A 17,578-nucleotide genomic window follows, 5' to 3' on the forward strand; every position below is an offset into this window, starting at 1 on the left:
AGTGCTCTTGAAGTGCACATTTCGAACCAATGGTAATGGTATGTAGGGGCAACCAATTATACAAGAAGCATGAATTGTGAGTAGCCGACATTTGATTAAAAAGTTGTTCAAACACCATCATTTAAGGATAAACAGGTGTTTGGAGTATTTTAATGATAAAAGTGGATAAGACATAAGAAAGGGACGAGGCTTATGCTCTGAAATATATAAATTCGTTTAAAATTCGCCCTTCCCCTTACAGGGCCCTGTTTTATCCGGATATTTGACAGGTGCATCAGTGGCGGCCCGACCAGCTGGCGCACCACATGATCAATACATGTATAAAATTAACCATCACGTACCAGTGTGTAATCAAAAGTAACGTGGCCCCAAGCGCACCACATCTCCAGTGACAAATCGTTCGCGGCCGCGACTCCACACTATGTCATCGTCGCGCCCCAATTCCGCTTTGACAAGCCGCACAAGAGTCGCGTTGTAATTTGTGACATATCGTGTTTGTAAACAGTGACAATATGCCAGTGATTTTACTCGACCGGTTGCCTGTGCCCAATCTGCGGATGTACTCCGCCGGCAGTGTCTTGGCCCTTTCGGCGTGCGTCTACTACGCCACGCAGGTGATCAAGGACCCCGACTGGGGGGCCGTCGCCGAAGACATCAAAGACTCCAACAGAAGTAACGCCTCGGTGCCGCTTGGCCGGTCCATGGGGCAGTTTGTCTCCGACGTGTTCAGTGTTATGATAAGGGAGCCCATCTGCGTGTGGGTGAGTGCCGGCTGATGCTCCCGGATTCTTCCGGATTACCGGAAATGTGGCGCAATCTTGGGATAACATTACCGCAAATTGCGTTCCGCGAAACGAAAAGAACTGACCGGCTAACGACACAACAAATGCACTTTTTTCTTCCGGTAATCCGGCTCTGGAATAGTCGTGTGGTCACTTTATTAAATTTTAGTCAAAATCGGATCAATTCCTCATTTTTAATTAATTCTTTACGCACCAAAGCGTTACTGAACAAGTCCCGTTATCCAACGGCTTCTTAAATTGTTAATGATTCGAATTACCGAAGCGTCATAAATCATTATTTTGAATAAAGTATTCCAAGTCTCCGATCTCATCATCGAGTCCGGGCTTGCTCATATTTTATTCGTGATTTTCTAAGATTTGTTCAATCATTCGTGAGAGATCCAGATTTTCGATTGAATTTTTCACAAATGTGCCTCGGCTGGAAAAGGTCATGTCGCAGCTTAAATTCCGCAATGCAATGCCAACAATTCACATTATTCAGTCAGACTTTAATAAAAATATCGGAAACGGCTGCTTCTCTTCCTACGCAAGTAATTTAAATGTTTTGTTCATTGACCTGTTTCAAAACAAAAGACTCGTAATTGTCTACAGACGTCAAAAACAAATGTTTGATTTAATTATTTTTTATTGTCTGCAAAAAGTGATTCTCGTAGGGGAGGGTGGAGCATAAAGGTGCCTGAAAATGGGTTTAGTATGCCACGAAACAATCGAGAAAGTCAGCCTTCTTGATTTCTATTTGCCTTAGAATATTTCATTGACGCCCGGTATATTTTTTGCCCATTTTATTGCTCAGTCGGTATTTCACACAATTCCACAATCGCTTGAAAGTTTTTCTAATAACAATCATTTGCAATTACTAAATTGAGGTTTTGACATGCAATGTGCCGTTTTATTCTTTTTGAAAGCAAGGCTTCAACTTTTCCGAAACTCGTTTCGTTGTAATAAAATCGATTTTGTCAACTTTCAAGGTGATTTGGGGTAGGTTGGGTTTATTTCTTTAGTTAGGAAGTATAGATAAAGGAGTGAAGTGTAATTAATTAATGTATGCACAAGGCCAAATAGTTACTAATTGGAAATTGTTCCCAATACGATTTTTTGAATATTGTTTTCCCGTTATTAGTGTCAGATGAAGCCATACACGTGCCGAAGTCGCTTCCAGGTCATAAACGTTGCATCAGATGAATGTGATAGCACCATAAATAAGAATAATATCTATTATTCTCACTTCAAATTCTGACAAATCTGTTTTAATCGAAGGAAATTTATTTTCAATGGTAGGAGTCTTCCTACGATTTTTCGAGAGACAATGACAAAATTTTATAAAGAGTTTCATTACTGATTGTTCATTGCTGTGGTGCGTTTGAGAAAATTGTGAAACATGGAAATAGACAAGTGGAGGGTTATAATTCCCCGAAAGTTCTTAAAAAAGGTCCTAAAGGTAATAAAAACAAAATTGTGAAACTGTGTTTACAAGAGAAAATTTTGTTAGTCCGACTTTAAGATTGTTTGGAATAAATAGTAAACAAATTTATCAACAGTTGTAGTACAAATGTAAACCATTACAAAGTGTAGAGTTACATCAACTTTCGGTCCACTGAATGATAAAACCAACTCGCGATTTAAATCTAATTAAAACCAGTCTGTAATCTTTTAGCAAATTTCTTGTTAATCGTCGCTTTCATCGAGCTCTTATCAGTTATTGTTTCGGGTAGCAACTCGAATCCTTGAATTTTTTAAACATTTGGGTGCCGTTTTATTTTTGGCAACTTTCCGTTCGGTTTTTAAAATTATTTTTAAGTTGAGATTAAACCGGACCTCTTGTCCTTCAAAGCATGCGAAGCGAGAATGTTGTTTTCGAATTAATTGACCACTCAGACGTTTAAAAAATTTAGTGGCACTATGTGCTCTGTCCAAGTCTGAATCATGGAACAAAGTACCGTAGGCGGTTAGATTCTCTTATCAATGACTCACAAATTATATGCTGATATCTATTGTTAACCAGGTATAATAAAATAACAGAAATTACGAGGTCTTCAATGCGCACTTTGTGAAAAAAACTGACGTGGCTTATTATTTGTGGATTGATTTTATGAGTTGTATTAAAACTTGATTTGTAATTATATAACTGGTAAAAATTGGAGGAAATGAAAGGTTCCAAGGTTGAAATATTTAAGTCATGTTTTAGTGCATTTTTTATCGAGGAAAAAATTTGCTCGATGTTATTCTTATATCGATCGTTTCTAAAGACACGTCATTGTTGTGTGCGAGTAATTACCAAGAGAATTGTTTAATTTATTCATATTTTAATTCTACATAATAAAACGAAGTTGCACTTAAGTTTCGATAAGTTTGTTGTTTTGTGATATTTTTTATCGAGGACTGGAAAAATAACGCACTCTGTTCGGTATGGAGGCGTTGAAAAATTCATGCTGAAAGCAAAGTTATTTATCAAAAGAGAGAAGCACGAAATCGCGCCTTATTTATTTTTGATTTCGGTTTTCCGATCAAAAATTCAATCAAAATAAGTCAAATTTGATGTACAGGCTCAATAAAAACTTTTGTATCTCTGTGTTAACTGTTGCATCTATGGTATGCAAAACTAAATTCGCCATTACTTATGTTAACAGTCCCAGCGATAGAAGAGAGACTCTAGAATTTAATTATTGAACAGCTAATCCCAAAAAATGTTTCAAGTTGTGTTCCATTATTACATAAACCCAAAAATATGTCAGTTAAAAGTAAGGAATTAAAAAAATGGGAATAGCTGCATCAACTTGGAACAGCGCCAAAATCTGGCGTTCGATATACCTGCAAGTCGAAAAAATCATCTTTTCTGAGTGACGTTATTTTCGTTTCGTTACTCGTCGACCTCGTATTTTTAGCGTCACCAGGTTTATAAATATCGCATTTTTCCATATTTCCTGTCTAATAATATTTCGGAAAAAATCTGATGCTGTTTTTATGATGTAACAACACTCCTCTACGACTCGATTCGATGATGTAAATTCGAAATAAGAACCAGAAGGCTTGCCAACGAATTTTATTATTTACGCGCGTTTGCCAATTCGGGCTTGTGCCAATCTTGCTTTTTGTTTATTGTTTACCGTGAAATCTCAGAGGAGTAATTGTTGTTCGAGAAAAAAGTTCAAAATTGGCAACAGGGAAAAATTTCAGGGCCAACTTGATTAAAAGTATTGTTTGAGACAGCATAACTAATTTGAGTTAATTATGCTAAACTGGAGCTGCAGTGTAAAATTTTATTTTGAAGGAATTCAGTATGACCATGAAATAAATTATTCCTTTTCTTAAATGGTTTAAAAAAATTACATCTACTTTTATTTTAACTCTATTAAGTTATTATTGCTTTTAATGTAATTGATGTGGAATGTGCAAATATTGGCACTGTACTACATTATTACTACAGCTTTTACTTGTAATTGAAGTAATTTTCATTTACTGAATTGAACTACACGAGGTGTATGAAGTTGTAGTTAGAAACGGAAGGAAAAAATTTATTTAAATTTATTTAAAATTAAAATTAAATGTTAAAACTGGAATGTAGCAGTTTGGTAAACACCAAAATCACCATTTTTTGTTTTTAAATAAAGGTTTGGCGGAATTACTTTATTTATCCTTCCGAGCGCTGGATAAGAGTAATTAAAAATAAATAACAAATCATTTCATCTAATAGTTATTCATCGGCGTTTCTGTGATTAAAATAATAACATAATTGCTGCGAAAAACTTTGTTTACAATGACAAATCGAGTAAACACTATTTAATCAAAATTTGTCGAAATGGTATGAGGTGAAGGTTTCGTTTATGTAATCACCTCAGCTAATCAAATTCTGGACCTACCTCTAAGTATGTAACAATAATTTTGAGTTCAAGGTTGGCGGAGAAAAATCCGGACTTTTCTCGAAACTCGAATCGGTCAAAATCAATCTTTCGTATTTTTATTTTCATTGCTTGATTAATCTGTCATATATTTCCCAACAAATATATTGATGGATCTTTTCTTCCAATCCGATCTTTAATAATTTATTTACTTTGTGCGAGTCGAGTGAAAGCCTGTGCCGTTTACGGAAGAGTAGTACCGTTTCAGGCGCCTTGAAAATCCTGAAATACGTGATCATCTCCGCGTTGCACTTATTGCAGAAAAAATCTCAAGGCTCTCGCCACAATAGAAGTTCAAGTGCTGTTGTTATTTTTTCCTTTAATTCATTTTTAATTACTCGGGGAAAAATTGCAGAGAAGGTACTCTCTCATTATTTTTCGATTAAGTGATGCAAACATGACCTAATTTCGGGGCGCTTGCTAAATCCCGAGTGGGATCCTTGATGAAATATGTCGTGGGTGTGTTAAAGCGAGATGACAATTGTCTAGAAGGTTTTTGTGCACCTTTCGGCATGAATTATGTGGCGTTTCTTTCGGTGGATTTGTGGCTCTGACTTGCGATGGATTTATGATGTGATGATGATGGCGATTTCTCGATCGACTTTATGATCAGTAGGGCGATTAATGGCAGTGATTAGTTTCGGATAATGGGGTTATCGCGGTGTTACGAGTTGTTAAACATGGAGACGCATTCGTGAATTGTTGTTCGTTTGGAGAACTTTCATCCTTGTGCTGCTTTTTTGCTAAGAAATCAATCGTTTTCGGTATTGTGATATTGGCGTTTAGTGCATGTTAAACATCGTAAAACTGAGTAATTGAGGAATAAAAAATAAAAAAGTTCACGTACACGTACGTGTAGAACCGCTTTTAATATATTGATTAAATTAACTTAAGTTAATTAATATAATTGCGTCAATTATTTGGAGGCTTCAAGCCTTGGACTTGACTTGAAAATGATTTAGAGCTAGGTTAAAAAATGTCAAACCAAACTTTCTGATTCCAATTATATCCCAGCTAAAAAAACTAGCAAAACAGTGGTTATAGTTTAAAATTTTTTGGCTCGTCTCATATACAGGGTGGTCCAGATCAGTTCCTATCTGCTCAGTTATTATTAAAGTTGGAGTTTTAATATTTTGTGGATGTCATTTATACTCTAGAACACATTTCAAGAAAAAAATTTCGATTACGCAAAGTGTCCCAAAAAACGTTTGACGTCTTAATAATATTTTTTTAATGGCTCTTATTTTTTGAGGTCAGGATACCTTTTTAGCTTCTTACATGTCCCTAATTTTTTTAAGTCGGTTCTGGGAACTGAATCTTCGACTTCATTAAGTTTATCATTAAAATACTTGACAAAATAAGTTTTTATCAAATAACTCCGAATATGTTAGGATTTACGTTAGGGTTGTAATTCCTCATCAAATGATATAAAAATAAACAGGGCTTGCTATTTGAAATAAGCAAAATAAAAGGCTCTAATGTTTAAAAGGTTTGGAAATAAATTGTACCTCTAGTAATTCAGATCAATCACTTTTAACAAATAAGTCTGTTAACACTTTCTATTTTTTTATTAATTTTTAAAAGTAAAGGTGTAAAACCATTTTTTTTAGTTTTTGTGTTTTTAACAGTAATTCCTTAACCGATTTGAAAAAAACTTTATATTTATATAAGAAGCTAAAATGCTTTGAGCTCAAAAAATAATAGCATGCCTTTAGAAAAATTATTATTATGACATCACACTTTTTTTTTAACACACTCTGTATAATCAAAAATATTTTTCTAAAATGCGTCCTTTAGTATACCGGGTGAGTCAAGTTTTACACTCAGGCACTTTATACCTCTTTATAATGTATCTGAAATTCTAAAAAAATCCTATGTGATTTTATTGTATAGAAGAACGATTTGACCAATTTCTAAAATGTTTACTTGTAGGGTGTGTTTTTTTACTTTCGCTTAGTTAACTATAGTCTAATGTCAACGATTTTTTGCTATGGGTGTATTTTGAGGTAGTGCATCAAAAGTGCGTATTTAAATTTTCGAAAAAATATGTTTTTGATTTTTAATTTGCGTTTTGATATTGGGGCAGCTTTTTTCCCATGAATTTTGGTAGAATTATAGAATTTTCAAAAATTTATTGCATTTGTCGTAAAATTGGCACGCGATCATTGTTAGGTCTGAAGGTTGAGGCAGCTGGTAAGAATTTTTCAGGCCCGGATTACCATTTATTTTATCTGTTTACTGTAAATGGAATGTTAATCTTTAAATCTCACGGCAAGGGTTCATGCGAATTGTAAACGAAGAATTCGTTTGTGCTTAGACCAAAATAGTCATCAATTTGAACATCTGATGTAATATTTAAAATATTTATTTCATATTTTTTTTCTCTCTAACGCTTACAAATAATCCGTATACTAATATGTATCAGTTCACGACGGTTTGCGTGTGGCTCGGTATTTTAAACAATTTTTGCAAAGCTATGGTAAATGGTATGTACTTTTTCAGCCTACTATTTGATTTCCACAATCCTGACTGAATTTTTAGTCATCATAGCATGAATAACAAATGAAAGAAGCTCATTCCCACATGCAAACGGTATAGTGATTTTACCCATAACTGAAATACAGAAGCCGGGAGCTGAGCTAGATCACTCTGTATAGATAAGTTTCAAATTATTAAGGCCCGATTTCTGGTACGATTAAACTGTTAGTATGTATTGCTAAGGTAATGCGTATCTGGTTGGCGTTGATGTTTTAACTGAGATTTAAATTTATCATTCCGTTAAATATGTTTCCAGAAACAGGGCCTATATCCAGATTTAGAAATTCTTTTTTAGAATCGTGAGCTTGCAACGATTCAACCTAAGAGGGAACGCATATTCAGATCCGCGTTCTAATATTATTTTATTACATTTTCTAAAATTTCAAAAATCTAAAAATGAATACATTGTATTAATAGCATTATAATAACCCTCACATTTTTAAAATAATTATTTATCGCCAAGGTTTAAATTTGTATACACAAATATGCCAATCGTGATAAAAAGTATTTTTTTTGATAAGGGATTGTTTTAAATTCCGAAATCACAATTTAAATTCTGTTGCATGTCATAGCTCGAAACTTATCGGTACAAATAAATAACACTAAGTGATTCACATTTAAGTAGGTTGTCTATTGTTGAACTATTCTTATTATGGAGCGGTGTCTTCGTAGGAGTAAAAGTTTTAATTTCATTAATTCTCGCAGATTACGTAATAGTATTACCAAAACAGTATAATTTTTGCGGTACCACTTCTTCGGCCAACGAAACAGTAATTTTCTATCTTAAAGGAAAATGAACTGCAGCGAGTTAAACGAACTCGAAATCCCTGACCCACTAGTCACTTTACACCGAGTTGAAACAATAATCAAAAAAAGTCGGCATGATTAGCTTTCGAAACATCCAATTGAAGCAATTTCTCATTTCCAGACCATGATCAACATGGCTTTCTGTTGGCTCATCCTCGTGGGTACCGCGATCCAGAAGCTGGTGTTTGGCGAATTACGCGTCTCTGAACAGCAACATCTCAAAGATAAGTTTTGGAATTTCGTATTTTATAAATTCATCTTCGTATTCGGAATCATCAACGTTCAATACATCGATGAGGTGTTGCTGTGGTGCTCGTGGTTCTCCCTTTTGGGATTTCTGCATCTCCTCTCCCAGCTCAGCAAAGACAGATTCGAATATGTAAGTACCGGTTTACCGCATTTTCCCAATAACCGATTTTTTTCAGCTGTCTTTTTCGCCGACTACGCCGCTGTGGAGCCACGTGAAGCTTTTGTTCTTGCTAACTGCGATTTTCACACTATCGGGCTTCATGCTGCTGGTGTCGGTCTTTGTGGGATTCTTCGGCGGATTTAATACGTTTGCTTTCATGTCTGCTGAGGTATGTAATTTCTTACGTGGCGTATGCATCTTTTATGGCCGACGCCGCCTGCAACGAACGTCAACTTGGAGACGGCTATAATTTATCTAATTTATTCCTATTATGGTGTTTCCAACGGGAAAACGCAATTTATACCATAATGATATCGTTTTAACGCCTGAAAAATATCCAGAGGTTGACCCGAATAAGTAGACAGTGTTTTACATTTTTGGCAGTATTAATTCTTTACCGCTTATACTTTCAAACGTGAGTAATAATTTACTCATAGTTCGGCAAAGACTAACAAGTTTCGCAAAATTGTAATCCGGGTATCGTGGGTGTCTCTTGCAACAGTATTTTTTTATTTGTAAAATTATGTCAATAACGAGGTTTTTGGACATCTTAAAATAAGATTTGTTTACGCGAGTTCGTAAACATAAATTACCACACACATGTGGGTGAATCAACACCTAATTAAAAATTGACTCATTCATGTTTTATTATTTTTAAATTGGTTTTTGTACTTGTTGCGCTCAGTTATTAAAAAAATACGGGTAATGGTCTTAATAAATCGGAAAATAGATCAACTGACGTCAATCATTGCAAGACGTAGATGTTTTATTTCAATTCAACGTTGCGAGATTTTCAAATTGGTTCGAAAGATTTTTTCTGTAGACTGACGGAATAATTTAGCGTTTAATCACCTAAGTGTTTCGTATAAAGTTTTAATTAACACATATGAGAGGCGTTTCATTTAACCCATGAATAATTAATCTTAATTCTAATTGTTCCTGTTGTGACAATATATTGTTTCGTTGAGGTAATTAGTGATTAGTTTATTTCACACGAATGCAATTTTTTCTGGTGATAATTGGATGTTTTTCCGACCGCTTTAATCCAGTTATCGTAACGATGAGTTTCTATTTTTACAAATAATTACACGGTGTTTGTTTTTTCCTGATTTCCAGGTGGTGTTATTGAGTATTCGTACTCTGCATGTGATAATCCGGTACGCCTTGCATCTGTACGACATGCGACAAGAAGGTGCGTCTTCAGTCAGTGCAAATGAAGAGAATCGAGTTTGGGAAAAACGAGGTCCCATCGCCTATTACACGGAATTGAGTTTCGAACTGACAGCTTTAATAATCGATTTCGTTCATCATCTTCATATGCTAGTTTGGAGTAACATTTTCCTCTCAATGGCTAGTCTAGTGATTTGTATGCAGTTGAGATATTTGTTCCACGAGATTCAGCGGCGCTACAAAAAACACAGGAATTATCTGTGGGTCAGGAATCATCTCGAACAGAAGTACGTTTCCATTATTATATCATTCTTTCTTAGAAAAATTCTGTTTCGGTTTAGTTACCCGATGGCGTCGTCCGAAGAGTTGGCCGACAATTCCGACAACTGCGCCATCTGTTGGGAAAAAATGGAGTCGGCGAGGAAGTTACCGTGCACTCATTTGTTTCACAAGTGAGTTACAGCCAACTGTTTAAATAAAAATAACAAATTTTTCCAGCACTTGTCTGTTGTCGTGGCTGGAGCAAGACACTTCCTGTCCCACTTGTCGTCTAGCCCTCAACATTCAAACGCCCTCAACGTCGCGAATCGATCCTCCCGATTTGCAAGTGGACGCTCCTCAGCCGCAACGTCGCCAGCTCAATCATTTCTTTCATTTCGACGGTTCAAGATACGTTTCTTGGTTGCCGAGTTTTTCCGTCGAAGTGAGTCATGCTCAACTCATGCGACAAGACAACGCGCCGGCGTCCAATTCGCAATTGGATGCGATGGCACGTCAAGTGCAGCAATTGTTTCCACACATTCCGATTTCGACAATTATTAACGATCTCAGGGTAACGAGGTCGGTGGAAATCACGATTGAAAATGTTTTGGATGGAAGATTGGTAGCGCCGACTATGTATAGGGAGCCCGAGGTGGTGCCGGCGACGAATAGGGCGATGTCGGTATGGCAGGCTAGCTGCGATACCGACTCGCAGAGGAATTGGGATGAGTTCAGTGTGGAGACGGTTGAAACGTAAGTATTCTAGAGTAGATACTTTTTTTTTAGTTTTTTGTTCTTTTCTTCTTTACGCTAAAAAGTAGCTTATAGTTAATTTTATTATATGGGTGTATACATAGTAGCACCAGCTTGTAGTGACTGGTACCCTACAAGTTTACAAGAAACGTTTCAGGGGCCCGTTTCTTAGAAAATATAAAAATTAAAAAAAACTAAATATTTCGGAATAGAATTCAAACTAATTGGAACAATTGGCAGAATTCAAATTGATGTTGAGTTGATGAGAGTTGAGTTGAATTGAAATATCAGATCAATGCTGTTATAGGCGTTTATTTAGTTTCATTAAAGTTTCATAATTCAGCACGATAATTATTATTTTGAAGATCTACAACTTCATTGTTATGTGGCAGTGCAGAAATTTTACCATTTTCTGTCTTTATCTCATCTTCATCACCAATGCCATCATCCAGTCTAGGTACTCTCCGACCTTCATCTCTATTGTCAATATTACATAAAATTGCTGTTGCAACATTAATTACTACTATAGTGTTCTCAATTTTTAACCGACAGCAAGAACGAGAAATCTTTTTACTATATCGAAGATGTATTGAATTTTATTTCGTGAAAGATATATTTGAAGCATCACCATTTGAAGTAATCGAAGTAATTTTTTCATTAAACGCAATTTTTCATCCATCGGTTTTCAAACTGTGCATTAAATTGTTTTTTGATGTTAAGCGTTATTTAGGCAGCACCATAGGTACGATTTAGTTTAAACCAAGCTTTAAACAATTTTAAGCTGCACTTATTTACACGATACAGTTCAATTGACACACAGTGCAGTTAGGCCTAAGTAACAAAGTCAGTAGAGAATTAAATTTTCTTCAAAAAAGTTCACGAGACCATACTTTAGGGGTCTGATATTACGTCTATCTTCAACCGTTTAGGTTAGTGCTTTTTTCACTTAAAACATATTTATTATGAGGTCTTTGTAGTCAATACCTACGTAGTGAGACGTTAGGTAAAGAGTGGAAAAGGTGTCAAATTGCTAAAGAAAAATAGTTTATAAAAAAAAAAGAAATAAAGTTAGCACAAATTTCAACAATTGGTAACGTAATATTTTTTTAGGATAATTAATTAACGTTGTAACTTGAATTATAATGTACTTCGATCCTTTCTTAAACTAGTGAAAGTCAAATTATATCAACTAACCAGAATCGCTCTATAAAAATACAAGTTTACTTCAAAAATAAAACCGCTTCTGGTTGGAAAACGCTGTAAAAAGAAAAAATAATGTGATTTTGACTTTTTTGTAAACTGAATTTTTAGCTTAAAATCTTGAATTCAAATAACGATAAATGAAAAAATAACACCATTTTCAATCCAATTCGGCAATTTTTCTGGTTATTTTTAACGAAACTGGCGAGAGAATTTCGTGTCTTGTTAAAAACAAACTGCTTTAACGCTCGAAATACGCAAAATACTATTTTCGAGATAATCATTGATTTTTTTGGCTTATTTGTAACACAATTATGTAGAATAATTGCTTATATTACTATATAAAAAACGTGCTTAAAAGTTCAAAACGGCACAATTATGTTACTTTCAGCCTAATTTTGTGATTTTTAGGCCTGGTATAGCAAAATTGCTCATAAAACAAACTTTTTAGCTAAAAAAAACTGCTTAAACGATTCTCAAGCCAGCATTTGTGATATTAGTGATTTATTATGAAATACTTCGCAAAATTAGCTTTGTTTTTCTGGATGAAAAGGCTCAAAAACACTAAAATAAGGTTTTTTCTAGCCCAGTTTAATGATTTCGTGGCTTGCATAAGTCTTCCGTTTTCAGCATTTAAACGTGCTGAAAAAAGACCAAAAACTTCACTATTTTTGATCTATTATGTTTACACAGTCCATAAACAGTTTGCATGTGCGAAGATGGAAAAAAAATTCTCTGGGTTTTACTTTGACAAAAAAAGTAATATTAAGTATGGAACAACAAAGCGGAAGATATGTGCCGAAACATTGTTATAGAAATCACAATATAGGTATGTTTTATTTTTTATTAACATATGAAATTAGCCTAGCTTACAAAAATCATTAATCAAACAATGAAATTAAATATAATTCAAAATCGAAAAAGTGTATTCGATGGTATTTGAAGCCTTTTTATGGCTCAGTTTTTATTCGTTTAACTTTACGCGAAGATAGATATTTTCCGAAGTCAGGATATTTAGCGCTGACTTTTGCTATTAAATTTTCGCAAAACGAAGTATCAGCCCCTGAATCTAGCAACAGTTCAACCGTGCGAAAATCATTCTTTATTAGGGCTAATGATAACGCCGTTCTGTTATTAAATATATTCCATATGTTGACGTCGGCTCCAAATCCAATCAAATCTTTAACCATATCAAAATTTTGTTGTTGGACAGCCCTCATCACTGGTGTATATCCATCCCTATCGGTGCAATTAATGTTAGCACCTTTTTTTATCAAAAGCTTGACAATTTCGGACTGTTTTTTCTTAACAGCGTGCGTAAGAGGAAATTCTCCGTTTTCACCGCAAAGATTAACATCAGCGCCTTTTTCAAGCATGAATTTTGTCATTTTAAAGTTACAGTTGTCTATAGCTTCAAACAGGCCTGAATGGAGGGTGAACCGAGCGTGACTTTTTAATAAGAGTTCAATCATTTCCGTGTTTTCGTTGTATACAGCGTGAGCTAAGGGAGTGTAGCCGTTTCTGTCCGCTTGACAAGTGTTTGCTCCATTTTCTACCAAGTATTTGGCGTGTTTTAAGTTTCCTTTGGTGATACATTTAATCAAAGGTGTGTCGCCATGACAGCAAAGGGCGTTAAGATCAGCACCATTGGACAACAGAAGTTTGATGATTTCCAAATTTCCATGAACAACAGCGTGCGTTAATACTGTTTCGCCTTTGCGTTTACTTCTTATGTTTAAATCTTCAAGGAAATATTTCACTGATTCTGTGTCTTGAGCAGATATTGCCTCAAACATCGTGTACGGGGACTGTAACAAGAAATGCTCCTTAAAAGGCAACTGCCTCTAATAATAAAAATCTTAATGCAAGTTTGCAGTAATTTGCTATACTTATTACATTATATAAAAATTTTTGAAAGATCAAGACAAATGATTGTTGTTTACTTGCTTGGTTGCTTAATTGAAGAGAGTTAAAACGAAATAAAATACAGATTTGACAACTTTTGTGATACAAGCTTATAGCATTCCAATTGTTTTAAGGTTTTATAGAGGGTTTTTTGTACAGAAGTTAACCGCCTCACAATGGGTTTATTACCAGACCCGTGCCACCAACTCAAAATTTGCATTTATTATTAAGGTTTTCTCTGTTTTCAAACAGTTCCAGTGCCCCTCATTATTAGAGTCTAATTATTTTACTGGGGGCCATATAACCCTTATTCGACTAGGAATACAATACTTAATTTGTTACTTACACCATCAGAATTTTCCGCTTTTTTATTCATTCTTGCAAATCTGTTTTTAACAGTTTTCTTACAAGTAACTACACGTTATAGCCACACGGCATACACTTAAGTAAAAAATCAAGTAGAAACACCTGTGACGCAAAAAATATCAAAATCATAGCCTTCTTGATGCATGGAGACAAAATTATTAATCTTGACAGAAGTGTTTTACTGGTTGCATAGCCAATATAGAAATATTGAAGATTGTGCTTTTTCAGTGAAGATACGAGCAGTTTGGGGAGCAGATTTTCGAAGTCTTCGTCGGAGCGCGAAAAGATTCTCCACAGACGCAAAGAGAATTTGATTCAGAGCGCCAGAAAACGCTACATCGAGAAACAAAAAGCCGCCGCTGCTGCAAAAGTGGAGCTACAAAGTTGAAGTATTTATGAAGATATTTTTTAGGGGAGAAGTCGTCTGACAAAGTTGTCCCAGATGTAACAAATTGTTAAAGTGTACATTGAAAATATCTGCAGTTAAAACACTGCGCTATATTTAGATATTAATAATAAATGTCTAGATAACATTATGTAAAAATTTGAATTATCTTGCAGAATTGTATTTGTTTTATTTTCGAACGCAAGGCTCAAGGGATGTGGATCTAAACTAAAAATGATAAAACGGGAACGTGTTTTAAATACCGATTTATTAAAGACAAATCATTTCGTAATGGCAGTTTAGGAATATCTAAGTTGTTATGGCGTTTGTAAGTTTGTATGAAATTCATGTTATAAATTATTAAGTAGGTTTAAGATATTTATTAGTCTGAAATTGAATTGACGTCGATTAGTCATTTTCCGAGTGATAAATTTGCAATTTGTTGTTTTATTTGAGAATGTTTATGTTCTTTATTTTTAGATGAAGTAAATAACTGTCTTTTTAAACGAACTAATGTTCCTTAATCAAAGTTTAATAAAACTTAGTCACCACTTAGCGGTGTTACATCGTTAGAGCTAGTCTCACCAATCGGATCTGGTGAACCTCGCCCTGGATGAAATATTTTTAAAGGCTTTGGTCAGATTGCACTTGAATTTTAATTAAGTTTGTAGTGTACATTGTGATAAAAGACTGACTCTTGGTATTTCCGTGTGATACTTTCACGTTTTTGTGTTAGGTTTTAGATTCGTGCTTTATTTTGCTATGTTTTAATGTTTGTTTTGTTTACTTACACGCGATTTTATTACAGTGTTAAAACGTCCGGCCTGAATTTTTGTGTATAATTAAAATGCTCAGACCCGAGGGAATCCTCGTAGGTCGAACATGTATTTCATATTGTTATGCAGTGCAAAGTGCATGTTCTCTTTATTAAACATAGAACTGTCTAGTTATATTTCGATATAGGAAATACGTAATTGCCATGCAAACATATTGTGTGCCAGATATCTAAGGGCCAAAGTATATCAGTTACTTATTTCGTCGTACTTACGTGTCCTGTCAATCTCCTAATCTTTGTTATTGTGCTTAGTATTGCTGTAATAAATTATTAAAAAAACGCATTTTATCTGCACCTCTCCAATTTTTCCCGCAAAATACGCAAGGGTTCGTAAATAATGTAATTCAAATGAGTTGTTTATTCCTACAATTATTTCAATATAAAAATGGTTTACATCACGAAAAAATCCAATGGTAATGAAAAATAGTCACCTCAGTTTCAGTACGTTTATTGAAAGTGAGATGGCTATGTTTACACCGAATTATAATCTCCAAATAAACATAATAAAAAAATTGGTTATGACTAGAGAATGGACGTTTCAAAATTAATAAAAAAATTTAGCATCGGTCATTTTTAATTGCTGGATTTAAATCACTGAAATAAGCGTGCGCCATAGCGTCGTCTGCGGACATCCTTCCCATGGGGTTACAAACTAGTAGTCTCTGCAGAAGATCTCTACCTCTGTTCCCTAATTTAGGCACAACCTAAAATTTAATGTGATATTAATTTTAAAAGTGCAAGAACCAAAAATCAGACCTGAGATAAACTCATGTTAGGCTGATAGAGCGGAAACGGTTTATAATCGGGAAGTTGAGTCATTCCGCTCCAAGTTTCTTCAGTGGGGGTCCCTAGTAATTTAAAAATCCGTCTCAACTGGTCATCAACATCGGAACCCGGGAATAAGGGTCGACCTAATTAAATGAAATAAAAAAAATATTTTTGAGCAAATAAACCGTACCGGCATTTGCCAATTCCGCAAAAATACACCCCGCTGACCACATGTCAATGGAAGTGGTGTACAGTTTGGCCCCAAACAAGACATCCGGGGGCCGGTACCACAAGGTGACCACTTCGGCCGAGTAACACTTCACCGGGATTCCGAACGCCCTAGCCAGCCCAAAGTCGGCCAACTTCAACTCGCCGTTTTTGTTAATGAGCAAATTTTGTGGTTTCAGGTCTCTGTGTAACACATTATGACTATGGCAGAACGCTAGACCTCTTAGTAACTGGTACATGAAGGATTTAACTACGTCTAAGTCAATATCACCGTTCAAGCTATCGAAATACTTCTTGAGATCTTGATCACAGTGTTCAAAAACTAGAGTCAATTTCTTATCACTGTGGAGAACATCATATAAACGGACGATGTTTTTGTGTTTGAGTTCCTTCAGTAAGCATATTTCCCGTAAAGCTGAGGAAGGCACCCCCTCGTCATCGTCGTCCAAGCGCACCCTTTTGAGAGCTACGATTTCGTGGGTTTCGCGGTTTTTTGCCTTAAAGACGGTGCCGTAAGTGCCTTCGCCGATTTTCTCCAACTTTTCATATTTCTGCATCGCGGAAAGGCTCTCGGGTAGCAGAATCATTCACCGAATTCAGGTTTTCGGCACTATTTGGAGGTTATGTTTGTTTTGATGTTTTTGACACTTGAGACACTTAACATCAAAGCCATCTAGCATCATGTACATTACAGTCGACCAGACAATCGCTGTGGGCATGGAGTATCACCATTTCCCCACCATTCTCGTATTCTACAGCCAAGTTCACACCAGGAAAATTATCAAAATAATCTTAAATCATTATAAAAACATCAATAAGCTGTTACGCTGACTTGCATATCACATTTATAGAACATCTCCTGACCATTCTAATGTCTTTCTATTACAAATTAAAACGTAACTGCATTTAATTTCTGCATTTTTTATTCTCATAATCAAGCAATGCAAACTGATTTTTTTCACCACCTTTATATCCTGCAATTTTCTTTATTTTTGCAGGAGATTAATCCCTCCAATAGGGTCTTCGACTGCAAAAGAATCATGTTCAGACAAACACCCCTTGGGACCTTAATGAATTTTTAAAGATTCCTTAAAATTGCCCGATTTCGCAAACTTTTTTTTTTTCATTCCCTTTATAACCTGCAATTTTCTTTATTTTTGCAGGAAATCAAGCCCTCTAATAGGACCTTCGACTGTAAAAAATCATGTTTGGACAAATACCTTCTTGGGACCTTAACAAATTTTTATAATTCCA

General features: G+C 35.2%; 2 protein-coding genes across 3 annotated transcripts; one reads left to right on the forward strand and one right to left on the reverse strand.

The window, feature by feature from the left end:
• Window positions 1-248: 248 nt before the first annotated feature.
• Window positions 249-15,473, forward strand: LOC661853 (E3 ubiquitin-protein ligase AMFR). 2 transcript variants are annotated; one of them, XM_967985.4, is made up of 7 exons: window positions 249-761; window positions 8,166-8,423; window positions 8,470-8,622; window positions 9,570-9,910; window positions 9,965-10,075; window positions 10,122-10,637; window positions 14,337-15,473. In XM_967985.4, the coding sequence occupies exons 1-7, from the start codon at window positions 513-515 to the stop codon at window positions 14,494-14,496; spliced, it is 1,788 nt and encodes a 595-aa protein (XP_973078.1). In that variant the 5' UTR covers window positions 249-512; the 3' UTR covers window positions 14,497-15,473. The 2 variants fall into 2 exon arrangements, with proteins under 2 accessions (XP_973078.1, XP_015837138.1); XM_015981652.2 differs by lacking the exon at window positions 249-761 and adding an exon at window positions 2,147-2,241.
• Window positions 15,474-15,671: 198 nt separating this feature from the next.
• Window positions 15,672-17,005, reverse strand: Cdk5 (Cyclin-dependent kinase 5). Its single transcript, XM_008201494.3, has 3 exons — window positions 16,287-17,005; window positions 16,085-16,239; window positions 15,672-16,032 (listed from the first exon to the last, which is right to left on the reverse strand). Exons 1-3 carry the CDS (start codon window positions 16,909-16,911, stop codon window positions 15,886-15,888), a joined length of 927 nt encoding a protein of 308 aa, XP_008199716.1. The 5' UTR covers window positions 16,912-17,005; the 3' UTR covers window positions 15,672-15,885.
• Between the last annotated feature and the right edge of the window lie 573 nt (window positions 17,006-17,578).

The sequence above is a fragment of the Tribolium castaneum genome, chromosome 3 (genome assembly GCF_031307605.1).
Source record: "Tribolium castaneum strain GA2 chromosome 3, icTriCast1.1, whole genome shotgun sequence".
NCBI classification, from domain to species: domain Eukaryota; kingdom Metazoa; phylum Arthropoda; class Insecta; order Coleoptera; family Tenebrionidae; genus Tribolium; species Tribolium castaneum.